Here is a 27,500-nt window from a genome sequence, read left to right on the forward strand (position 1 = left end):
ATAACCACACCTCTCCTCCCTCCAGGCCAAGAGTGTTGTGTGTTATGGGGGATGCAGGCGTGTTGAGGCTTGCCAGGGGCTGCCCCAGAGGTTGAAGCCCCCCCAGGCTAGGGAAATAACAGCCACTCCGCCTGACTTCTACTCTACATGTACATCACGATATTATGGCACCTCAGAGCGCTAAACAAAGCACTCAAGTCTACATGCGGGGGTAGCACCCCGACAGAGAGAGAAGAGAAAGTCGTCCAATTATCAGGAATTATGTCCATGTCTTGCAATGGTCGTGATTTATGTTTAATGCATTTCACTGTATTTAGTGCAACTATACTCAATGGTACTCTGGGCCAGTGTAGGTATACTGGTGGATCATTTACTATACACATCCTGCCCTTGCCCTTTTCTAAAATGCTGCTTGAATGCACCTACAAATCCAATGTTAAATGTGTAGAGTGACATGTCTATCTTAAGTCCCCCAGGCACTGTGTATGAGGTGCTGTTGTCCTGACAGCATGTGTCAGCAGCACACATAATGTAAGTGGTCAACATCCCTCTTTAGATACAATGCAACCAAGGACAAATCCATGTGGGTTAATTTCATTTTAACGACGAGTCTAATGATTTAATTGTATTTTTAGAATTCACTCTAATCAAAGAGTTATTGTTTATTTATTTATATTTATTTTACGTTCGTAACAGTTACCCTCGCTGTAATAAAATAATATATAAAAAAAATATAACTCAAAGGTGAGTGAATTATGACCCTTCGTGAATTCATGCATATAAACAACATCTCTCAAATCAAAACGTGGGACGGCCACCCCATGGGAGGAACCGTCTGGAAATTGCCAACGACTTGATCTGTCATCATTGTTGTAGTTCAATTTGATCACTGCCGGTTCTATTCCCTAACCCATTCTGACCGGGAACCCGTTTTGGTGTTAGCATCACGTTATGCTTTAGCTATTGAAAAATAGCAGATCTACAAGCTCATAGCGCGCCACCGAGTGGCGCGCTACGAGCTTGTAGGTCTGCTATTTTTGAAAAATCGAAGAACGACTGACATTTTTAGAATCTGATCTCAGGTCAGAATGGGTTAATCAGACCAGTGTGTGTCCAGTGGGAAACCTCGTATGAATCTGATCTCAGGTCAGAATGGGCTAAACTGCTCGTGGCTGCATGGCGCTGTATATTAGCGTGTGGTGTTTGGGTGGCAGCGGCCGCTCGCTGTAGAGAGACAGAGAGAGAGAGAGGGGGGGGGGGGGGGGGTTTCATCATCCGAGCAGGAGGAGAGAGAGAGCGAGGCTGTGTTGAGCTCGTTGCTGGATCTATGCCGCCAGCCTCAGTGCTTGTAATGCATAGATCAATGTGCCCTATGGGGAAGGGGGGGGATCGATGGGTGCTGAGTTATTGCAGTACTTGGCCACTGATTTTTAGAGAGCTGTGTTTTCCCAGGAAAGTCAATACCTCCAGGCTGCTCTCATTAATTTCAGCCCCTCCCCTCCTCCAGCTTTGCACCTGGGGATCTGCAGCCCAGGAGAGTGAGGCTGGGAGGGAGGGAGACTGGAAGTCTAGGTGTGTGTGTGTGTGTGTGTGTGTGTGTGTGTGTGTGTGTGTGTGTGTGTGTGTGTGTGTGTGTGTGTGTGTGTGTGTGTGCGTGCACGTGTGTGCGTGCGCGTGCGCGTGCGTGCGTGTGAAGGGTGGGGGGGCATTGGTGGAGGCGATGCGGGGAGAGGGAGAAACTGTGGGGATGATGGAGAGAGGAGGAAAGTCAGAGATTTTGGCGAGAGGAGGGAGAAAAAGGGAAATTGAGATGACAGCATAAAGTAGGGATGAAGAACGAATCCAGGGTTTGAGGTAAAAGGTGGAGTGAGGAATAACAAAGCGAGTACAGAGACAGTGTGATATTTTTCTTCTTTTTTTGTAAGTAAATGATATGGGTCCAGCCAGGTTCATGTGCCTGAAAGCGAGACGGGTGATATTGATCCCTAATATGGATATCACGTCTGCTCCGGATTATTGACATGTGCTGTGTTTTCCACACCATGGCTGTGTCTGCTAGGTATTTGTTGAAGTCTGTGGAATGGGAAATACAGTTTAGTGTCTCCTGGAGCTGGGCGATATGTCGAAAAATCTAATATCGAAATGTTTTTGAAAGAACTCCTTGATGTAGACGTTAAACTATATCTACACAAAGACATTTTTGATCATCATCAGTAACGTACCTATACTGTATATGATAATTAAGTGGGACCAGGCAAATAATTAAACAGCTATTCAGACTTCAGACACGGAGCCCCTGCGGGTAACCCAAGTAGGCTACTGTACATACTGTACGGGTCAAGAGTCAATAGCAACAGGCCTGGGCCGTGGCTCAGCTGTCCAGGCACCTGACTGGTGGTCCAGCGCCACAGTGGGTCACGGGTTCGAGTCCCGATCCCGACTATACCCTCGCTGTATGTCTTCCCCCACATCTCTGTCCCCCCTTTCCTGTCTACATACTGTCTCCTATCAATAAAGGCAAAAAGAAACGCCAAAAAAAGAGTCAATAGCAACAAGAGAATAAATTGATCTACAGTATTATTGATGGGAGATTAATCGGCAAACTCATCAGTATCGGCCGATTCTAGTTGTTTTTTTATTAATCGTCATCGATTAGCCTAATCAATCAATCAATTAATCGGACCGAGTAATTAATCGGTCCGATTGTCTTTACAGATAAACAAGCTCACAATATTAAATATAATATTAATATATTAAAATATATAATTAAATTTAATCTGACTTGCCTAAGCCTGCAGTGCAGATATACCCTGTTACATTACATTACAAAATTATTATATATTTTTAAATATAGAACGAGATCATATCGACATCGGTAATATCGGTTATCGGCCATAACAGCAATTAATTATAATCGGATATCGATATGGGCCAAAATGTCTCATCGGCACAACAACGGTATATCCTCAGAATATCTGGTGACAAAAGCCAATTCTACACAGAGACAAAAGATATCAGAACGAGAATAAGTCTCCACTTTGATACGAACACTTATTCTTTTATTCGAGATTCTGCACGGTTCACAAAATAAAAGATTTACACCCTTGCTGCTTCAAAAGTTAGTGTCTCTTTTGGATACATTATCAAACACTTTTGACTTTGGTTGAAGTCTCGTATACATGTGGCTCGTCACGACAAAGCTCTCTGCGGCGCTTGCCTGATTCCTCCTATTGTTTTCTTGTTTGATAATGCCTAATTTATACCGTGCCGCACATCATTGTTTCGGAAAAAGTACAACCAAAATATTATTATTAAATAGCATTTTCTGTGCACAAAACCAGCGTTCAACAATGTATAAATTAGGCGTGAAAGTGTTGAAATGCTCTTTGACTCTGCAGAGGATCTCAGAGTCAAATTCCTAAAGGAAATGACATCACTGGGATATAGGGATGAATTCTCTTTCCCCGTTGAATTATACACATCTTTGCCTATTTAGTATTTAAAAGCTTGCCTCATTTTACATTCATGAATACAACACTACTGCTGGCACAGTGAATACATTTTGCAAATGCACGTTGACGCATTCCCAATCTTAAAATATGTATGTGTAAATCAGATTAACCCATTCTGACCGGGAACCCATTTTGGTGTTTTAGCATCATGTCATGCTTTAGCTATTGAAAAATAGAAGATCTACAAGCTCATAGCGCGCCACCGAGTGGCGCGCTACGAGCTTGTAGGTCTGCTATTTTTGAAAAATCGAAGAACGACTGACATTTTTAGAATCTGATCTCAGGTCAGAATGGGTTCATCAGACCAGTGTGTGTCCCAGTGGAAACCTCGTAATGAATCTGATCTCAGGTCAGAATGGGTTAACTGGTGGTGTGTGCACAATATGGCTCCCATTCTGGCTGGAAGAACTGGGAGACTTGGGAGAATTACACGAAATTGTGCAATATTATGATGCCGCCACCTGTCTGTGTTTCGAGTTGTGATGCCATTAGGGAAATGGAGCTTTGTTGCCTCCCTATCAATCAAATCAAGTCAGATGTTCGCATTTCATTATTCGGTTTGAGAAATCGCTATGCTGATGCGATGCCGACGAGACGACGGCAGTGAATATTGCGTTTAAAGCCGTTCAAGTACTTAGGCGATGATAGCTGTGATAACATGTTTTCAAATTGAGGTTGCAAAGTAACACAGACTCTTTTGAAGGTATTCGCGACACGTTTTTTTGCTCAAGAGAACTCACAGTCTAATGGACATAGGAAACAGTGAGATAACATAACGGGGCTCTATTCACAACACACTGCCATAAAAGCAATACGCCGAGCGCTTGTCAGCCCTATCGCCAAATGGAATCAGATTAGCATTGCAAAAGGAGCCGTCCAAAAGGTAAGCTGGGCTGGACAGTCCATTGTGACTGTTGTCTGTCTCTTCCCCTCCTCATGCTTATAGCCTGCTTTCTGAAATAGGTGGCGCCTCGGAACAAAGACGGAAGAAGGCAGAGAAGCGATAAACACGTGTTAAACAGAAAGCCTTAACACCGTCACCTCTTTCATGGCCGTGTCGCAGTGACATTTACTTATCACACTAAACAGCCATCCATCTGACCTTTCTGCTACTTTGAATGGCATCTGTATATTCTGATGGAATAATCGGGAAAGGTAAAAAGCACTGATTTGAGAGCGTGATATGGCTTTTTTTTTCGGGTAGCCATTTTTGCTCTGTTGTCCTTCAATAGGCTTGAAGGACAACCTGGGGAGAATGTACTGGAAGAGGAGGGTAGCGTGTGGTGGCACATGCACACATGGGACTGGAAGAGGAGGGTAGCGTGTGGTGGCACATGCACACATGGGACTGGAAGAGGAGGGTAGCGTGTGGTGGCACATGCACACACGGGACAATGTTTACTTTCATTACCGTATAGAGTTGAGAGGATAGGTGAACCTCCATGGCATTATACATGTTGGGCGGAAATTGTGTATTGAGTGTGTAAATCAGCATTCATTTTTTTACGTGATTTGGTGTAAAGAGAGAAAAATAAAGGAGATGGCCAAGTACTGACCCCTGGTGGACCCTGGCCAACGATGACAAAGTCTTACCAGTGTAGACGAAGCGGCCTGGAGCTCCTTTGCAGAATTGCTTGGATTTGTAGGACAGCGTGACCTCCACGACCCCGGGGATGTGACGAGGAGGGGTCTGTACTCGGATGGCATGAGGAGTGATCAGCTGGACGCGCGCACACACACACACACACACACACACACACACACACACACACACACACACACACACACACACACACACACACACACACACACACACACACACACACACACACACACACACACACACACACACACACACACACACAATATATCATTAGACAGGTTTCTATGATCTTTACACAGGTGTGTGTGTGTGTGTATGCGTGCGTGCGAGCAAAGATCTAAAAATCCCTTTCGGCCAGCCTATTCTCTGTCGGTCTACCGGTTATACATAATACGGTATATATATAAATACGTTACACTGAACACGTTGACGTGCCACCGGGCGTCTGAACAGATCTGGGTCAGCCCATACAGCCAGTATACACGTGGCGTGGGCACTGGGACTTCAGCGTCTGCCTGCACGCCTGCTCTCACCAACAGACATGACACTGATCAAAGTAGGCTACCGTCTGAAGCAATGCGATGGCTTCCAGCGGGACGGGAGTCTAAGCCATAAAGACCTGAGACCGGAGTCTATGGGCTTTATTTTGCGTGTCTTAAGTACCAGGTCTTATTCCCTAACTTGAGTAAACTAAAGACCTGGAGGTGTGATCAATGGCATTTGGCTATTCTGAGTGGCCAAAGAGCATTGATCACGCCTCCAGGTCTTTAGTTTACTCAAGTTAGGGAATAAGACCATGGTCCTTAAGACACGCAAAATACAGCCCTATATGTCTCCCTGACAGTTCTCTAAAACCTTTTAATGTCAAGGACCTCCATCTAAAAGTATATTGTTCCAGGGACCCCCCCCCCCCCCCCCCAGAAACAAATATTTGAGTTAAAAACATTTGCTGTGAAAGAATATATTATTATGAAAGATTTGCACACCATTTTTCAAAAACAGCAGATCTACAAGCTCGTATAGGTCTGCTATTTTTCAACAGTTATAAAGTATAAAATAATGGTTAAATGCGGTTAAAAGCTAAGGTGACGCAGGTGCATTCCAGGTCTTAGTGGGCTAACTCCGAGCGGGACCGGCGAGAAGGTTTCATATACACGGTCTCCTCTCCTCTCCGCTCCCTACCAGGTGTTCCGCTCCTCTGACTGCACCTACTTCAATATTTCATGGCCTGCCTTCTGCGCAGCACCATGCTCCATGTCTGCATCTAAACCTGCCCAGAAAATCTACATATTTTCGGGGACATGCAGCAGACCTCGCCGCACGGTGCACTTCGAGATGCAGGTGTTATTTAGTGTGTGTGTGTGCGTGTCTGTACGTGTGCATGTAAAACAGAGGGAGAGAAACAGACAGATGTGTGCACGTGTATGTGTGATGTGTGAATGTGCTTACGTTCACTGTGTGCTTTTTTGTGTTTTACTTTTTCTTTGTCATTTTCTGACTTGAACTGAAAATGTACTTAGTCAATTATGTAGTGCAGAGCTTCACAGGCCTTTTCAGCTCAAGACCCTCGAAGCTCAAAACTTACAACAAAGTAGTGTGCATTCCCATCGGGCCTTTGAGACCTGTTCAAACCCCCCATTATATTATACTAAAAGCACAAATTCAAAAATACATCTATCAGAAAACGTTTTTTTCTTTTCTTGTCTTTTACAGTAACATGATGGTTCCCATTAAAACAACAGGTATTTTCTAAAAGAAAAGGAGAAATCTAACCGAAACGGACTCCGCTGCTCTGGGTCAAACCGTTTTGTAAAAATACAAACTGTCTTCAAGACATATAGTAAGAGTAGCCAAAACAAGAAATCCGAGCTGAAAATGAGTCCAAATAAATTAGTTCCCATCCGGGCCGTCCTATAAAACATGTTCTTTAAAAGATCTTGGATCAGAGTGCGTCCGTCAGATCTATGTTATATTCTGGGTGTTCAGGGACTTTGGCCTCACCTCACTCCAGACCAGCATAGTGCCGAAGACGACCTGCAGGCCGTCAAAGAAGTTGTCTCCTATGATGATGACGGTGGCTCCTCCGGTCGTCCATCCCTCGCTGGGGCTGATTGCTTTGATGCAGGGTGTAGCTGCTTCGATCGGGAACAGAGACAACAGCAGAGCAGCCAGTTAGCCACGCGGTGTTACCGAGCAGCACTACAGTATACAGTTCCAAAACGTTTTAACCCGTGACCCCTGAAGAGAAATGATCGCCCGAGACCCAAATGAGTGAAAGTAGCAGATCTACAAGCTCACAATGTGTCGCTTCGTGCCGTGTTGGGAGCTTGTAGATCGCCCTTTTTTACACTACTTCTTAAAAATTTGTTTTCTAATTCATGACATTTCTTCGTGAAATTACTGACAAAAAAATCTAAATCTTAATCTTAATCTTAATCCATGAAAATTGATGCTATTTGGAAAATGTTTTAAAAAAATGTAACAAAATATAGGAAAACAAAAAACAAAGGGACCCATAAAAATGTGTCCGCGACCCACAAATGGATCTCGACCCACTGTTTGGGAAACAGGGACACACCAGAACGGAGGTGCACTTTATTATCCTCCCCGCTTCCGTTTAGTTTTTACAGTCGTGCAAATTTATCCTTTTTTTTAATATATTTTTGTGAAGGGAAATGACAAACAGGTGTAGCGAGGTGCAGTTCCAGACTTTATATAGTATTGGGAGATTGTGGAATATAGTTGTCTGGCTACGCGAGACTATGTAGAAACTTACAGTACACTATGTAGAAACATACAGTACAGTACAGTGAGTACCGGTACACACTACACAGTAAAGTCCTCAGTGTGGATCCATTGACATCCAGAGAGTTAAATGAACATTTCTGTGTAGACTTTGCTATAATACCACTTAAATGTTGAGCATAGCCATTTAAGCCTATAATATTTATTCATGAATTATAAATATATTTTTTCTATATTTAAATATTTTTAGAAAATGTTGGAGAATGGATGTTTTGGAGATGTTTGGACATTTTTGGGGGAAATTATGGCATGCAAGAGTTAGGAGGCTGTCAAACATTTGCCTTAACCAAAGACACAATTTTCCATTCCAATGCTATTACTGTATCAAGGACAAACAGATACTATTCATATTCCTGAGGTCCCTAAAGTGCATATACTATACTGTACATTGTGTCTCCCCCCTCACGCGAGACGGCTCGGCCAGTGATGGTGTAACAGACCACTAATAATAAATGCAACAATTATTAGTTTTCTCAATGCCACGGGGATCAATAAGGCATTCAATATAAACAGTAGTGTGTCTCCGAGAAGGCTAGACTGTATGTAGGCACAACAGAGTCAGACAGGCTGACTGAATGCTCTCGTCTCCTCGCATATCTGCACTGCATGCAGGAAGCACCATATGTGGCCTGAAATCAAATGGTCGCTCAGGCTCCAACGCTTTTTACAGCTATTCCCGGACACAACAGGTTTATAGGGATAATATGGGTTGGTTTTGCAGACAGTGAAGCCACGCTATACCTAGTTTACCACAGTATGGTATTGTGGGCATGATTTATGACTCTGCCGTGTGAGAGGAGAGTGACAGAACCGTGTCTGTATGTGATGTGATGTGAGATCTCATCAAAGCCGGTTAAAGATATCGACAGCATGCATTTTATTCTGTTTTATATTAAAAACGACTACATTTTCCTTGTTTATATCTCACCTGCACAAGCGTGTGTCTTCGTATTTTGGGGGGAGTTTAGAAATTTGACTTTATTTGATGCCTTTAATCATTAATGTTTTATCATTGTGTAAATAACCTTAAACCACATAGCCCTATTTAATTATTTGTCATACAATGGTATCGCGTATGGCAGAAATAGCCGATCTATATATAGCTCACAAGGTTTCTCGTTGTGGCATGTTGTGAACCTTGTAGTCGTAGATCAGCTATTTTCACAGTTTCTTATATATAAAAACAAACTACATTTTTAAATATTCTCTTATGGCCAAAATAGGGCCGCCTGGATGAACGTTGTTAACTAATCCTAAACTAAACTTAAATAAATTAAATAAAACTAACCTGGCTCATACCTACTGCTAATCAGAAACATCATTATATGAGAAGTTCATATTGAAAGATGTCAGAAAGTCTCCGTTCCTACAGTGTACAGTAGAAGAAAGTCTCTGTTCCTACAGTGTACAGTAGAAGGATGTCAGAAAGTCTCCGTTCCTACAGTGTACAGTAGAAGTTCATATTGAAAGATGTCAGAAAGCCTCCGTTCCTACAGTGTACAGTAGAAGTCTCCGTTCATACAGTGTACAGTAGAAGAAAGTCTCCGTTCCTACAGTGTACAGTAGAAGAAAGTCTCCGTTCATACAGTGTACAGTAGAAGTCTCCGTTCCTACAGTGTACAGTAGAAAGTCTCCGTTCCTACAGTGTACAGTAAAAGTCTCCGTTCCTACAGTGTACAGTAGAAGAAAGTCTCCGTTCCTACAGTGTACAGTAGAAGAAAGTCTCCGTTCCTACAGTGTACAGTAGAAAGTCTCCGTTCCTACAGTGTACAGTAAAAGTCTCCGTTCCTACAGTGTACAGTAGAAGAAAGTCTCCGTTCCTACAGTGTACAGTAGAAGCCAGTTCAACATCTCTGACGCAGTTTGAAGAATCCACCTTTTGAAAGTTTCTCAGAGAGCTGACAGATGAAAGCCCCTCTCTCTCTCCAGAGCCTGTTTAACATACCACAATTCATCCAACTTGCTCCCAAAGCATTTAACAGTTGTTGAGGGTGTTGCGGGAACTCCAGCTTTCTCCCTCATATACTCGACAGTCATCCTTATTAATTTCCCTTTGTCACAACAGTAAACAAACAGCCGAACGGAGGGTGGGGTGGGGCGCAGAGGGTGGTGGTGGTGGCGCGTCTCTACAATCGGGATAAATGAGGGGAGCACAATGGCGTGAAGCCGTCGGTGGAAACTTTTGTGGAGGTGGAGGGAGTGGGGGGAGGGAGGGGGGTGGCGTACATAACAAAGACAGGAGCAGATGTTATGCTTTTATCGCCTTTGAAAACATCCCAATCTGGCTGAGATGAAAGGCCCCGAGCTTCCCTCCGTGGGCCCTGGCTACACTGATAGTCTCTCCTGGAGTTGGCGACACAATGGGCTCCACGGCCCCGGCAGGACCCATAGGCTCTGTACTCTGTATGGCTGAGATGTTGACACGTCCATGAAGCAGGGAATGCTGCTCAAAGGTGTTCTCTACATCAATGTTTAAGTGCTCCGTGAAACACACAGAACCTGGCTGTGAAGTCGGAAGGGGAGTTTATAGCTACTCTGGAAAAGTTTATTCTGCAAGACTTCACTTCACTTTTATGAAGGACGTGCACATCTAGTGTTCATGCTTAGGATTGTATGTTGATACCTATCTGGTCAATAAAAAAAAGTTCAAATCTTATTTAACCCATTCTGACCTGAGATCAGATTCATACGAGGTTTCCACTGGACACACACTGGTCTGATTAACCCATTCTGACCTGAGATCAGATTTAAAAAAATGTCAGTCGCTCTTCGATTTTTCAAAAATAGCAGACCTACAAGCTCGTAGCGCGCCACTCGGTGGCGCGCTATGAGCTTGTAGATCTGCTATTTTTCAATAGCTAAAGCATGACATGATGCTAACACCAAAATGGGTTCCCGTTCAGAATGGGTTAAACACTTGAGTCGTATTTTATACTTAGTTGTATGATGGTGTCGCATTAGATATGCTATAATTAATTATTGTAAAAAAAAATTGAAATGTTTAACCTATAATGAACATGCACAAAATAGGGTTGCTAGGTTAAAAGTGTGTGATGTGATGTAACAGATGGGTTTGTTTTGATGCTTTTGATACTGTAGGACAGTACAGTGTAAGAGATAGTTTACACAAACAGTAAAAAGGCTGCAAGTCTGTTTTGTAGACTCATTTTACCTGTCTCTGTTTTGTTCTGGTGTGATAAACCCCACCCATCTGGTGTTCCCAGCAGGTTAAATCAAACGAGAACATGCATCTGCAGCAGCTTTTGGAGTCTCATGTCTGTTGCAGGGTTATGATTCCGTGTTGACGTCACGTTTGGTTTTTACAGTTTGGAAACAGGCCTGTTTTAATATAAGGGGAAGTTGTAGTAAAAATCACCACTTCAGTGAAAATGTCATCGCTCCCTATTTCACTGCTTGGAGCGTTACGTTTATAATTTATGAATAATGAAATTGTTTGATCTGTAAGGCAAGGGAATAATTGACATGTTCACTGGCCATTGCTCCCTCAGAGGACAGTCAATGAGAGAAAGAAAATATTGTAAATGGTGCCATTATATAGCGCCTTTATCCAAGGCGCTTTACATGTGCATTACTACGTACATTTACCCAGTCATACACCGATGGTGGCGGAAACCATGCAAGGCACCAACCAGCACATCAGGAGCAATTCGGGGGTTCAGTGTCTTGCTCAAGGACACTTTGACACTAACTCTGGGGGAGCCCACAGGGTTCGAACTGGCAACCTTGTTCTGGTTGCCATCTGGCCATTCTACCCCTGAGCCACCGCCCCAACATATAATGCTATGCATTATATGTTACTGTCGCTTTGTTTTATAATATTATCGCCAGTTGTAAATACTTATCAGCAATATCAGCATTATTATCTCTGTCCAGGTTCACACAATCTCCTACGGAATATTAAAATATTTCTGTTTTTAAAACAAACTTTTATTCCCCTGCCTACCACTTCTCTATCAAGCATGTTCCTTCATCCAGGGGAATATTTGGTTACAGCTTCATTAATATGGACACTTCTGTTTTTAGTCCTGCCTTCTTTATACTATTGATTACTGTACATTGTTGGGGATATAGGGGTTTCCCCTCCACTATGCTGTACACGCACTCATAAGTCATTCTGCATAATTTGTCAGATGCAAACTTAAAGCTAAATCTACTTCTGAATTGAGAAATGTATACAGTAAGTGGTTAGACACAGATCCGAAGGAAGTGAATTGAGTAAGATTACCCAAACATGAATCAGCTGGGGCTGAAGTGACTTGATCCATAACTGGAAGTCTGAACTAGTGCTGTGCTACAGTATATATCAGTTTCTGACCCAGAGAGTGACCATTGTTTCTGTAAATGAACACTGAAGATTGTATTGATGCCACGAGGGAAAATGTAGTCGACATGGCAGTACCGCAGATACACAGCACACAGGACAGGGTTTCCCCCTGACGGAAAGAGAATAAAGAAATATATATATACACACACACAATTGAAAGTATAATTGTCGTAGTACGATCCTACCTTCAGAAGGGTCCAGACGCCGAGCCCTGCGGCCGTGTTTGGAGTTGTTGTGGACGAACATGTTGTCCGACACGGCCAGGACGTGTCCGTCCACATTGACCGTGGTGGAGATCACCACCTGCATTGGTGAGAAACATTCAGAGACATTTATATAGATCACCACCTGGTGACGGTGAGACACGTGCAGAGACATTTATATAGATCACCACCTGGTGACGGTGAGACACATGCAGAGACATTTATATAGATCACCACCTGGTGACGGTGAGACACGTGCAGAGACATTTATATAGATCACCACCTGGTGACGGTGAGACACATGCAGAGACATTTATATAGATCACCACCTGGTGACGGTGAGACACGTGCAGAGACATTTATATAGATCACCACCTGGTGACGGTGAGACACGTGCAGAGACATTTATATAGATCACCACCTGGTGACGGTGAGACACATGCAGAGACATTTATATAGATCACCACCTGGTGACGGTGAGACACGTGCAGAGACATTTATATAGGTCACCACCTGGTGACGGTGAGACACGTGCAGAGACATTTATATAGATCACCACCTGGTGACGGTGAGACACGTGCAGAGACATTTATATAGATCACCACCTGGTGACGGTGAGACACGTGCAGAGACATTTATATAGATCACCACCTGGTGACGGTGAGACACGTGCAGAGACATTTATATAGATCACCACCTGGTGACGGTGAGACACGTGCAGAGACATTTATATAGATCACCACCTGGTGACGGTGAGACACGTGCAGAGACATTTATATAGATCACCAGACGCATGCAGAGAGGTTGGATGGACAGTATGGAGTCCTGAACAAGATGCCTGGGTCAACAGTTTATATATATCAATGTCCCAATATGAACGGTCACATTATTCACACGGTTCAATTGCTACAGTACGCATTGTGAGAATGTGGATTGTCTATTTACTGTATAGCCAAATAGCCACCGAGTGGCGCGCTACGAGCTTGTAGGTATGCTATTTTTGAACGACTGACATAGAAACATAGCTTTTTCAGAAAACTGTCAGGATGTAGAAGACATTTTTAGAATCTGATCTCAGGTCAAAATGGGTTAAATAAATGTACTTAGTTACTTTCCAGCGCTGCTTCTAATACATCATTTCAATCATCAGCGGATGTATCAGTAATCTGTAATCTGAGTACCTGAAACCTCCTCATGTCTCGAGGATTCCCAGCATTCTTCAAACAGTTCTGGTTGCACTTTAGGAAGAACTTCAGGAAGAATCTGCAGAGAAGCACAGAGAACAAAACAGAAGACATAGAACGTTAGTCTGTATATTATATATTAGGGTTTTACTGCTTCAAACCATTAGATCTCCAGTCCACAGACCTCTGTCTGTAGCACTGTCTGTTGCTACTGTGGGTTTCTCTCAGCCACATGGAAGGACATACACTGGATGAAGGTAGATTCATGTATTGTCACCACACAGACACTTGGTTAAACATAACATAAATACTCCTATAGTGCAAGATAAAGTCAGCCCAGCCGTGCTGTGGGAACATTGCCTGCCACACAGATTCAGTTCAGTTGGTTTTCTATTCTGTTGCACTTCAGTGACCAAGAGCCCAACGCTCTCACTAAATAAAGATGAACCTTGTTAGTCAGAAACACAAACACCTGCCATTCAATAAACCCTGGCACTGCTCCCATGAGCCACGTACTCCCCCCATCCCCACCTGAAGCAGAGCCCAAATCACACCCCACCACTAGAAAAGTAGACGCCTCGTTCATCAGAGCAGCGTGTATCGCACTGAGGGCGCCCTTATGCGGCGCGTCCCCAGTGTCCAGTCACGAGACTCACGTCCCTTCCTGTCATTACTTTCCTTGGCACCAACGCGGAAGCTTTCCCTCAGTTGAGAGCATTATACGCCCCAGAGTTTCCCTCAGTTGAGAGCATTATACGCCCCAGAGCCGAACGATGCGTCTACCTTTCTACGTCTGACTACCACAACCTCCATTTCCACCTGTGGGAATGACTCTCATTTGATTACATTGAAATCCGTCACGTTTATTAAGAGCCAGCACAGAGATACCATTTCACATCAATGCTTATCTCCTCTTGTGGTAGAAAATAATACAAATTTCAAGTCTATTTATTGCCTTTTATAGTTTTGTCTGATAAAGACAGTAGGCTATAGTATACTGTATGAGTCTTCCTCCAGACTTATGACATTTTATTAGAGCCATCTTTAGATTTTTTTACATAGAAAAAAAACCTGTGTGTTGATTTACTCCTGTTTTTACAGCGCTGGAGGAGTATCGATTTGGAATGGATATCAATGAGGATGGCCTGTAATAACGCTACAGTGTTGGGGGGGGTTGTGGGGAGCCGGGGGGGGGGGGCTTGACAAGGGGGCTGGGCTGGGGTGGGGGTGGCGGAGTGCAGACTGCTAGCCATATCGCCAGAATGGATGGCCACCTTAATGCATTTGCCACTGCCTGGTAATCTCTGCCCATCCATCTCTCGGACCATAAGCCCCGCCTGTTTTGATGGAGCGCTTTCTGTTTAATTGCCACATTATCACAATAATAATCCGGGCGGTTAACAAGCGGCAAGGTCGCAGACAGCCATGTCACATTAACCAGGGGATAACCTCGCCAGAATACCTCCTCTTAACCCCTTCTGTGCGGGAACCCCCTTTTGGTGTTTTAAACATTATGTTGTAATTTAGCTATTGAAAAATAGCAGATCTACAAGCTCTGGCGCGCTACGAGCTTGTAATATTCTTTCACAGCGAACCTTTTTAACTCAAATATTCTCTCCTGGGGAGGTCCCTGGAACTATACATATTTTCAGATGCGAGGTCGGCGGCCAATTAAATATAATTCTGGGGGTCTTTGACATTGATATAGAACGACTGATATAGAAACATAGGTATTTCAGAAAACTTTCATGATTGTTTTTTTAAATTTCGACGTCAGGCCTAAATGGGTTAATTCTTCCGTGGCTGCCCCTGCAAAGCAAAGCATGCTGGGAGTGGAGCCTCGAGGAGAGCACGCCACGACTGCATGGCAGAGTCCGGGAGATAGAAATGGCGTCTCTCTCTCTCTCTCTCTCTCTCTCTCTCTCTCTCTCTGAAGCCTGCATTGATTTCCGCCTTAATAAGACAGTAACAATATCTTTAAAAACACGCTGCGGGAAGCCAAGCGATTTTCCCGTTTGCTTGATGAAAATGTATATTTAAAGCTGTGGAGGCGAGGCGAGGCGCGGCGACAGGTCGGCGGGCGTTAAATCACACAGAGCCAAGTTGTTTAAAGAAATACGGACATTTTCTAATGACACGCTGTGGGGAGAGAGAGAGAGAGAGAGAGAGAGGAAAAAATGGACACTCTATTTAGCGAGTATCGACTGAAACTTGATCCGGGCTGCTCTGTAGGCTGCTAATGCCCTTTATGGCAATGGAATACAATAATATGGGGAGACCCATCCCAGAGCTCCATTCATATGATATTGGAGTCCTTGGGAGTAGAGATATGGATCAATAGGGATTGAATTAAAACGCAGCTGGAGACAAGGGGCTGGTGAGCCCGACCGGCCGCGCCGATATCAGACCAACGCTGGGGCGGTGTGTTCTGCCATGGAATTAGACCAGAGCCCTGAGCCTGGAGTCTGCATGCACACACACACACACACACACACACACACACACACACACACACACACACACACACACACACACACATACCGTACGCGCACCCATACACGGCACGCACAGTTCACCATTTGGCACTTGAAATTTGGGCCATGGCCCTTTGCAGAAGGACGTGTAGTGAAATTCAGAGTTAAATAGATTTTGATACAGCTAGCTTCCCGAGCTCTGTACAAGCCCGCACACACACACACACACACACACACACACACACACACACACACAAAAAGGTATAGCAGAAATAAGTGGAATACCGAGACGAGGTCAGGTCCATAGTGACTGGGTTATAGCTGAGAGAGAGAGAGAGAGAGAGAGGGCGACAGAGAGATGGAGAGACAGAGACTGAGACAGAATGTGTGTGTGTGTGTGTGTGTGTCTGTGTGTGTGTGTGTGTGTGTGTGTGTGTGTGTGTGTGTGTGTGTGTGTGTGTGTGTGTGTGTGTGTGTGTGTGTGTGTGTGTGTGTGTGTGTGTGCGTGCGTGCGGGGGGGGGGGTGTTATAGTGTATGATGTGCAGTCTCAGTGGCCCAGAGCTCCTCCATCTGCCACTGGGCAGGAGTTGACAAGGAATGTTAGATTCCAGGTCCTCTTCATGGAAAAAGACTGCTGCACATCAAAGACTGAGCCCTCGTTCCCTTTGGAGCGAGGGATGAGCGCTATATAGACTCATCATACATGATGGTTAGACTCATACATAGATGGTTAGACTCATAGATATATGCGTTCAGGTTTTATCCGAACTGCAAGACCGGTTTGTAGATATTTTCAAATGGACGGAATGTAGGGCTGAAGTGTTTAATGTATATGTTTTGTAATAATAATCAAAGTAACTATAGTAACTAAGGTTTTCAAATAAACGGAGTAGTAGAAACAGTAGTAAAGGTATTGGAAATTGTAAATACTCAAGTACTACAAGTACAAGTAACTAAAAAAAAAGCACTTAAGTAAATGCACTTAGTTACATTCCACCACTGATGGTTAGACTCATAGATATAGACAGCTAGACATACAGTAGACGTGTCGTAAGGAGGGACGGATGTACAGTAGCTGCTTGTACAGTACAGGTCTGGGATGATGAGACCGGCGATGAATGGGAGGTCGGGGCATCAGAGGAGAACGCATGGAGCAAAGCGGTGTGTTTTAAAAGGTGCACTACTGAGTTATCCCTCCGGCTATACAGAAGCACAGAGCGGGGAGTCTAAACGCTCCTGGACTCTCTCCAGATGCAGGTGGAGTTGGAGGACTGTCGGAATGTCCTGCTTCCACAGGCAGGCCGTGGCCGCCGCCGGTGTCTGCTAGAGCTACCGGTGTGAACAATCCTGCACGCAGCGCTCCGTGCGAACGAAGCGAGGTCAACTATTTGAACTCTCGCTGGAAACAGAGCCGCAATCGTTGTCTTTTACCTTTGCGTCCTGCAACCAGGAGCCCCGACAATGCCTCCTGGTTGTGAAAGTTATATAGTTCTCTGAATCCCTCTACAGTTTGTTTACCATAATGGTGTTTATCCACCTACTATACAGCCTATATACTGTACACCTGTAGCTGTTAGGCAGATACAGTATCTATCGCGGGCAGCATGATTCTTGAGCCTCGCTCGGTAATGCTCCAGTGTTGCATTCACGTCCAGACTGATGGAGGATTGTTGTTGATGAGAGTTTACAGGAGACAGGCGATGGAGAGGCATGATGATCACATTAGGAGAGAGAGAGAGAGAGAGAGAGACCACAGTTTGTAGTGTAGATGTGATTGATTTTCTCCTGACAGCTGTAGCATTTCAGAACTTGAACTCACAACATGTTTCAGTTGGGTTTTTTTTTCATTGGTAATTCATTCATAGTCTTTCTTTTTGAGTAAAAACCTACAACCAGCAATGTCCGTGTCCGCCTGCCTATGTGTGTCTGTGACGTTAATGAGCACGAGAATGAGTACCAGTAGGGGCGCTGTTGTGCCAGAAAAAGAGAGAGAGTGTGCTGCAGTTGCCTGCTAATGAGAGAGAGAGAGAGGGGGGGGGGGGGGGGGAGTTGCACCACTCAGTTCACACAGGTTTCAGTAACTGTGAAGCAAGGCACTGCTGATGAAATATAGGCCTACCACTCATGCCCATTGAATCTACCAGGATAAATAAAGTTTAATAAAAGAATCACATCACCGTCTACAAGCTGGTAAATGCCTTAAGTGGCAAAGAGGAGGAGGATGTAGTCCCCCAACGCACACGCACGCACAGCCTGCCCCCATCCAAATAGCTGTTAAAACATCATAAATAATGAATAGACATATCCTCAACCAGGGCTCTGTTATTAGTTGTATAACCTTATTTTTTCTCTCTCTCTCCTCGCCGTGGCTTTTAAAAACCAGGTAAAGATAATGAGAGAGACAGAGTCTGCTGCTGGAAAGCCGTCACCTCATTACGCTGCCCTGGCTTGCGATCAATTACACACGGCGGTGGTGTGGGCCCTGACACGGCCTGGAACCTGGAACGCATCTGTGTCGTTTTTTTAGCTTTTAACCACTTTTAACCATTATTTCATATATTTACTGTAGCTGTTGAAAAATATCAGATCTACAAGCTCATAGCACGGCACCAAGAGCCGCGCTACGAGCTTGTAGATCTGCTCTTTTAGAAAGATCGCTTTTTGGGGTCCTTCACATGAAAAAGTTTGACCACAACATAGGGCTTTCTGCAGGGCTAATGTCGCTCTGCCGCGGTGGCAGGACTCAGGAGCCAGGAACCCATGGCTTTTATTCTATCAGATACAGTAGTCTGGAATCACTTCCTACTGTACGTGGGGGGGGGGGTTTCAATCTGTTCATAAACGTAGATCAGTGGTTTTCAACCTTCTTCATATCAAGGCTCATTATTTATTCAGCATTTGAGCCACAGAAAACACCATTTGATGATATTTTAGCCTCTCAGACACAAAACTAAAGAATATGTTTCTTATTGTTGACACACAATTCCATGCTGTTGGCAAACGTTGATCAAAATAACGAATCTTTATAAACGGTACATTCTCTAATTGTGTATAGACTTCTTGTAAATTAAGTAATGCAGATTTTTTTCTTTTACAATAATGTTACTCTTGAGAGCGTAAATTGGTGTTCATGTTACATTCTCAAGAGTTAAAGATCTATAAGGGTTCATTTGGTTACCAACTACATCATTCAGCTGCGGACCACCTGGAACCCCCTCAAGGACCACTGGAGGGGTTCTCCAAATGGGATCCAGGGACCCCCTCCCCCAGGGAACCATCTCTTCCGGTGGTCCCAAATGACACAAATGATTCTACAAGTGGGGGTGAATTTACATACATTCAATTTGGAAGTCCTTGACACGCCAATGTTTGAGAACCACCGAACTACTTATACACACCGTGGCGTTGTAGTCGTGTGGGTTTCTTTTTTTTTAGACCTGGAACATTTTTTACAAGCGACCGCTTACCCTGTCCTCCGGGGGGCAACATGTAAGTGCTTCAAAAGGCCTTTCATTTCTTTGAATGGAAGAAACGGGCGTATGGTCCCGGCCGATACTTGTAATTGTTCCCGCGGAGCGAGCTTTGGAGAGGTGCGCGTTAACCCATTCTGACCTGAGATCAGATTCATATACGAGGTTTTCCACCGGACACACACTGGTCTGATTAACACCCATTCTGACCTGAGATCGGATTCTAAAAAATCGTCGTTCTTCGATTTTTCAAAAACAGCAGACCTACAAGCTCGTAGCGCGCCACTCGGTGGCGCGCTACGAGCTTGTAGATCTGCTATTTTTCAATAGCATAAAGCATAACATGATGCTAACCCCAGAAATGGGTTCCCGGTCAGAACGGGTTAAAGCTAATTTAGCCTGCGTTGGGGAATATGCAAGTCTGACTTCAGCGTTTTCATCAGCCACGGCTTTCGAGCGAAGGACCTGCACTCTAAATGATGTCATCCCCCGAGCCACACCCATAGCACTATACTGGAGCAATTATGTGTGGCTCAAATTACAAGACCCTCCAGACGTTGTACGGTGAACATAATACACGCACGCGCACACGCACGTATGCACGCACACACACACACACACACACACACACACACACACACACACACACACACGTTTGTATTACATATACTTGTGACGGGTGGACATTTTTAACCCCAAACCTAAAATAAATAAAAGATAGTGGATCAACGCGCTCACAACACGGCATGGCAAAGCGTTGTGAGATCTGTGATTTTCAGCACGCAACCATGAAAGTATAAATGTGGCTTAACCCATTCTGACCTGAGATCAGATTCATACGAGATTTCCACCGGACACACACTTGGTCTGATTAACCCATTCTGACCTGAGATCAGATTCTAAAAATGTCAGTCGTTCTTCGATTTTTTTTCAAAAATAGCAGACCTACAAGCTCGTAGCGCGCCACTCGGTGGCGCGCTATGAGCTTGTAGATCTGCTATTTTTCAATAGCTAAAGCATAACATGATGCTACAACACCAAAATGGGTTCCCGTTCAGAATGGGTTAACTCTGACCCTATAAGTCCTAAACATATAAGTCCTAAACCTGATCCTAACCCTGAACCTCACCAAAGAATATTATATACATCTGTTTTAACACAATGAAGCATTTATCTTTGGGAGATCCTCGAGTCTATTCTCTCAATTCTACTATACGTGTGAGCACATTGTATGTATAGTACAATAATAATAATACAAACACATACTGTACATACAGTATAAACACACATACTGTACAGCATAGAGGTGCGATTAATGGAGCCAACTCAGTTTTGGAGTGAAAAAAAGTTGCAAAGTGCTTTTTTACTCTTTACTTTTTCAAAAGGTTTTTTTAGTATTTCCATATTTCCATACAGTACAAACACATGCACACACACACACACACACACACACACACACACACACACACACACACACACACACACACACACACACACACACACAGTGACGAAGAAGAAGACGAAGAAGAAGAAGGGAAAAAAATCAATATTTTATCGGGGGTATTTTTAAAAGCTGCCGCGGTTCCAATTCTGAGCCGCCATTTGCTTTGAGTGTTTGATGCTTTCTATGAAAAGACCCCCCTCCCTCCCTACCGCCCGCCCACCCCCCGCTCCCCCATCCCCGCCAGCGCTAACCCATTCAGGACGGGAACCCCTGTTGGTGTTTTAAGCATTATGTTTAGCTATTGAACAATAGCAGATCTATAAGCTCGTAACGCGGCACTCGGTGCCGCGTTACGAGCTTTGTAGATCTGCTATTTTTTTAAATTCTTTCAGAGTGAAGGTTTTGAACTCAAATCTTCCCTGGAACAGCATATTTTCAGATGGGGTTCGGCGGTCAATTACATAATTATATTTTTGGGGGTCCTTCACATGAAAATGTTTGAGAATCCCTGACACATAATAGACAGAAAACTGTCACGATTAAGAAGAACATTTTGTAGAATGGAGCGCACGCAGGTCTAAATGCGTTAAACCCTGCAAACCAACCACCCAAGGAGAGCAGGCGAGGCCCGGCCGCCCATGCTCTATGGGTGACTGTACACTCCAATTTTCAAGATAGATAAATAAATAAATAAATGATATAAAAAGATAAATAAATAAATGCGTGGTGGGATGCGAGGCAGCGTGCGTGCCATGCACATCCTCGGGTGACACCCGGCTCAATTGGTTTACAGTCACAGAGTCTGGAGAGAGAGAGAAGCCGTGGACCGAACGCAGCGAGAACGCCGTCTTTTAACCCATTCTGACCTGAGATCAGATTCATACGAGGTTTCCCACTGGACACACACTGGTCTGATTAACCCATTCTGACCTGAGATCAGATTTTAAAAAATGTCAGTCGTTCTTCGATCTTTCAAAAATAGCAGACCTACAAGCTCGTAGCGCGCCACTCGGTGGCGCGCTACGAGCTTGTAGATCTGCTATTTTTCAATAGCTAAAGCACGACATGATGCCAACACCAAAATGGGTTCCCGTTCAGAATGGGTTAACAGCGTTAACGTGTACGTACGACGGTGAAATGCGCCGTACACGGTTGTCCCAACTCTGAGAGGGTACAATTTGACCCCCTATAGGGTCCGTGGTTACACTCCTACGGTGGGTGCTGCTGTGCACCCTGCACCGCTGCCTGGCTGTGTAGTGGTCCATTATGCCTAATTTATAGTCTGTTGTACGAGGGTGTCAAGCGTGAAAATAGCACGCGTATACGAGCTCACAACTTGCATATCTAGTATTCTTCGCCCACAGTATACACGAGAACGTATAAATCAGGCATTTGGCTCATAACCATCCCCCCCCCCCCAACCCCCCCTCGCTTCACACTCACACTACATTTGTTTGGAGTATAATGAACAAACTGTGAGATATATTGTTTGAGTTTTTGCCGGGCATGCCACGGCTAAAAGAAAAAAAAAAGTAAAAAGAAAAAAAAGAAAATGTGAAGGGAACAGAAAGGGAAAGGCTTGGAGGCATGTTTGCTGCTGAACATCTGAAGGAAAAGCTGAGCTGAATCTCACACAGTCTCATTAGAAGAAGGTCTAGGAAAGTCTAATATTGACTCTGCCGTGGTGAGAACAAATGCCCTCTTCAAATAATTTACAAGATGCTCCTCTGCAGCTAATTAGGATATGAAACAAGAGCAGCTTCATGCCCATTACAACTACATGATGATTCACTATAGCAGGGACCATAAGCTCTGTGTGTGTGTGTGTGTGTGTGTGTGTGTGTGTGTGTGTGTGTGTGTGTGTGTGTGTGTGTGTGTGTGTGCATGCGTGCATGTGTGTGTATGTGTGCATGAGAGAGTTTGTGATTTTTGTGCACGCTTGTTTTATTGTGCTTTCTTTTTGTACATAATACTGTATTGTATGCTATAGTGATCTTGTGTGTGTGTGTGTGTTGGGTTGTGTTGTGTGTGTTTGTCTGATCATATGTGTTTGTGAGTGCACATGCCTTTGCGCGCGTGTGTCTGTGCGTGTACGTGCGTGTACGTGCGTGCGTGCGTGCATGCGTGCGCAGGGCCTCCTTGGCTCTGCTACATACCATCAATAATTCACAAGCCAAGATGGCAATTACAGGACCATGTACAATCAAACTAAATATTTGATGAAGCACTAAAACAGTCCCTCTCTCTCTCACACACACACACACGCACACACACACTGCATCTCTCTCTCTGTCCTTTCTTTCACTCATTTTGCCACACACGTGTATACATGTATGCATGCACGCATGCACTCACACGTGCACACATCCGCGTACACACACTTGCGCACACACACCCGCACACACGGCACGCACAGTTGCACACACACCCTTCACTGTGTCTTTTGTCACAATACATTAGGGCCGCGGTCTCCTATTCCCCAAACTTTGTCTTGACACACAGAAACGGTTTATTTTGCTAAAAGGGCCCCGGCACACACTTCACTGGCTCCGTCTGAAATATTGAGTGGCAACATTCTGCATTCTCTAAGTCTCCAGATAGCTCACGGCTTATTAAGTGTTCTCCTGCCTCTTTGTCTGCAAATAAACACAGTGACACAAAGGAAGACTCATTGCAGCAGGCCCAGTCTCCCTCCAGTGGGACCGAGGCCCAATCAGATTCATCTGAATCACTGCCATCTCGAGCCCACTCTTTATCTGCGGGATCACAACCATCAGGCATTATTCTATATATAAAAAAAAGAAATGACGCAGAATACATATAAGCCTCTATGCAGCGAAGACTCTATACTGTCTAACGATACTAGTAGTATTAACCACATGGACCCTATAATGTTCCTATTCTGTTCCTATACTATATATGTGTGTGTATAGTGACCCGGGTCAATTAAGTAAATAAGTATGGACACCGAACTGCACTGCACTCCATGTAGTATGTGTGTAATGTTACTGTACTGCAGATAATAATATGAAATGGTTCAGGTGTGTATGGATCTCCCAGCATGGGAGACCAAAGTTCTCTCACCAGGGGAGGTATTGGGTTTATGAGCCTCAGCACTATACTTGACAACCTGGAGGTGTCCTGGGTCTACACCAAGCTCCCCCAGTATAAGGCTATATCCAACGTTGAAGCCGCCACTACCTACTGGCGAAAAGAGGAACTGCAGCACTTTCATGGAGGTGGACGGACGTTCACGACGTTCAATGTGCGTCTCAGCACATGACGTTTGAGGTCCGGGCTTTGAGGTCCGGGCTTAACTTCCGCTCACTCGAGCCATTGAGTTATAATTGTACTTCCGGCAATCTTCCAGGTGCTTCCACTGAGTGAGTGAGATTTTGAAAACATGACCAATGACAAAAAACTCCCATATCTGCTGGGCGAAGTACAACAATGTGCAAACACAGCAGCAAGATTTGTGAGTTGCTGTGATAGGAGAAGGATATCAAATGAAACACAACCACCCTAAAGACTAATCATTGTGTATATTCCTGCACTATACCTGCATCGAGTTATCTTGGTACACAGAAGTTGATCTATTGAAGATTCTGACCTTCAAAGTACATAATTTTTGTTTTGATTGTATTGCTGTATTGTTGTATTGTTCTTTCTGCTTTGGCAATGTAAACGTATGTTTTCTCATGCCAATAAAGCCCTTGAATTGAATTGAATTGATTGAGTGACTTTCATCAAAGTGAATAGGGGGGGGGGGGACGACGACGACCGTAGCGTAATTCAGTTCAAACTGGGGGGTCCTTGAAATTAAACGGGTTGAGAATCACTTCTAGAGCCGTAAAAGTGTTCTCTTATGGGGGTCCCTGGCATATCTTTTCAAAATGGGGTTCCACGGGGTGATAATAAGTGTCGATTTGGCGGTCCTTGACTTGAAAATGTTTGGGAACAAAATATTGCAGATGTTCTATTCATGTATCAACATTCTCTACCGTATACAGATTGGTTAAAATATAACATTTCTATTCATTGAAAGAAGTCGCAGTGTGAAGATAAACCAACTATATAATGTGACCTCCGATTTCAAACGAAAGGAAAGAAAGAAATCATGTGAAGTTGGCGTTAAGAACCGTGTGGCTGCATGGAACCAAAGTTTAAGAACCGTGTGGCATCATGGAACCAAAGTTTAAGAACCGTGTGGCTGCATGGAACCAAAGTTTAACGGGTTAGAAAAATGAATACATTTGGGGTGGGACGGCCCTATGTTGGACCATGAGAGCACACACACACACACACACACACACACACACACACACACACACACACACACACACACACACACACACACACACACACACACACACACACACACACACACACACACACACACACACACACACACACACACACACACACACACACACACACACACACACACACACACACACACACACACCACATGGAGTCTGTGCTGGCCCGGTTTGGTGCCCTGTTGGACTATGGGAGCACACACACACACACACACACACACACCACATGGAGTCCGTGCTGGCCCGGTTCGGATTAATTACCACCCGAGGTGCACCCAGTGGTTCCCCACAAACTTTCAGGTCGAGACCCAAAAGAGAGCGTTTTCCCCAAGACCCAAACTAGTGAAAATATCAGCTCTACAAGAAACAACGCGTTGCTTTGCGCCATGATTTGAGCTTCTGGATGGTCTATTATTTATTTTATTTGTTTTAAAATGTATAGTTATTTTATTTATTTTTAAAATAATATTATATTAGAATATATATATACAGTATGTTTTAAAAAGTGATTTTTACTCGAGTCGTGGCCCATAAAAATGTGTCCGTGACCTAATAAATGGGTCCCGACCCCCAGTCTCTAATAAATGGGTCCCGACCCCCAGTCTCTAATAAATGGGTCCCGACCCCCAGTCTCTAATAAATGGGTCCCGACCCCCAGTCTCTAATAAATGGGTCCCGACCCCCAGTCTCTAATAAATGGGTCCCGACCCCCAGTCTCTAATAAATGGGTCCCGACCCCCAGTCTCTAATAAATGGGTCCCGACCCCCAGTCTCTAATAAATGGGTCCCGACCCCCAGTCTCTGGGTATAGAATAAATTGAGTATAGAATAAATTGAACTATAAAATAACAACTATTGTTCTGGCCTCAGTGTTTTAGCACCCTTTATGGGCAGGCCAATATATTTTGTTTCTTGTTTTCTGCACAGAGTTCCTCTTGTTAATTAATCCAGGTGCTGCCTATTGAGTGAGCAATCAAGGCATAATCTGCTGCAGTGCAGGGAGTTTAGGCTCACTCAGTGTGAATTCAGCTCAGTATGAGAAGCCAGCTTCATTTGACAGTTAGGTTTTTTGTTTGTGCTTAAAGAGCCAAAGATTGTAAGTACTTTTCCGAATACATTTCTAAATGTTAAGTTTCATTGAAAGAGCTGTGTATTTGGAGTTCTGTGATTATGTGAATTGTGTAATTTTATGGGACATTTACAAATGCTCTTTTTTCTGTCTTTTGTCACAGTTTTACAAAAAGATCTTCTATATAAAAGATTGGTCAAACAAGATCCACTCCTCTCTGACTGACTTTTTATGGAAATATGTTTAGCTCGCTGCATAGCCACACAATGTGTGGTGAGGGCAGAAGAGTAAAAAATCTTAGCCATACAGCATGAGCAAGATGTCAGACGTTCCGAATGTCAGCGGAGTATCCAACTTGGAGGTCAGATCCGAGTGTGGACAATCTTCATCAAAATCGTCACTTCATTCCAGTAAGAGACATTCAAGCAGTGGAGCAGCCTCACATCACACTTGCAAGTCACATGCAAGTAACACAGCAGCCAGCTCACTTCATACTTCTAAATCACATGCAAGCCAAGTTGCAGCAGAAGCACGGGCAAAGGCAGAAGCTGCACGCACGATAGCTGAATATGCCAAACGGAAAATAGAGTTGGAGGTTGAGAGGACACGCATTGATGCAACACTAAATGCTTTGGACAAGGAGGGCGAAGCTAAAGCTGCTTTAGCTGCTGCAGAGGTGCTGGAAGCTTTTGCAGAAGCTTTTGCAGAAGAAGGCAGTTTTAAAAGTGAGGTGGCGTCCATCACCAGTCCCCCTTTGTCACGTTCGGTGTCAAGACAACGCACTGATGATTACGTCAAGACACACTTCAACACCCAGCAGGAGGATGACAAACTGCATATTTCTCATGGCTCTCAAGCCATACACCAGGCCACCTCAGCCACCCAGCAGGAGGATGACAAACTGCATTTTTCTCATGGCTCTCAAGCCATACACCAGGCCACCTCAGCCACCCAGCGGGAGGATGACAAACAGCAGATTGTGAGTACTTTGCAGACACAATTGACAGTCACGTCAGGTGCCAGCCACCACATCTCGCAACCTGTTTCTACCTCAGCCGCCCCTCACACCAA

General features: G+C 44.3%; 1 protein-coding gene across 9 annotated transcripts in view; it reads right to left on the reverse strand.

Annotated features, from left to right (window-relative positions):
- LOC308322824 (transcription factor COE3) overlaps positions 1-27,500 on the reverse strand; it is a gene marked incomplete at its 5' end in the record, with an annotated part of 134,074 nt that overhangs the window by 41,753 nt on the left and 64,821 nt on the right. For 7 of the 9 annotated variants that reach the window (XM_080774297.1, XM_080774294.1, XM_080774291.1 and 4 more), the window contains 4 exons: positions 5,106-5,232; positions 7,117-7,250; positions 12,451-12,568; positions 13,650-13,731. In XM_080774297.1, the coding sequence (XP_080630423.1) occupies positions 5,106-5,232; positions 7,117-7,250; positions 12,451-12,568; positions 13,650-13,731 (461 nt within the window). The remainder of the gene's footprint in view (positions 1-5,105; positions 5,233-7,116; positions 7,251-12,450; positions 12,569-13,649; positions 13,732-27,500) is intronic. The other 2 variants (XM_080774292.1, XM_080774290.1) reach the window with 1 other exon arrangement.

This window comes from Protomyctophum bolini (genome assembly GCF_963924005.1).
Source record: "Protomyctophum bolini genome assembly, chromosome: 10".
Lineage (NCBI taxonomy): Eukaryota > Metazoa > Chordata > Actinopteri > Myctophiformes > Myctophidae > Protomyctophum > Protomyctophum bolini.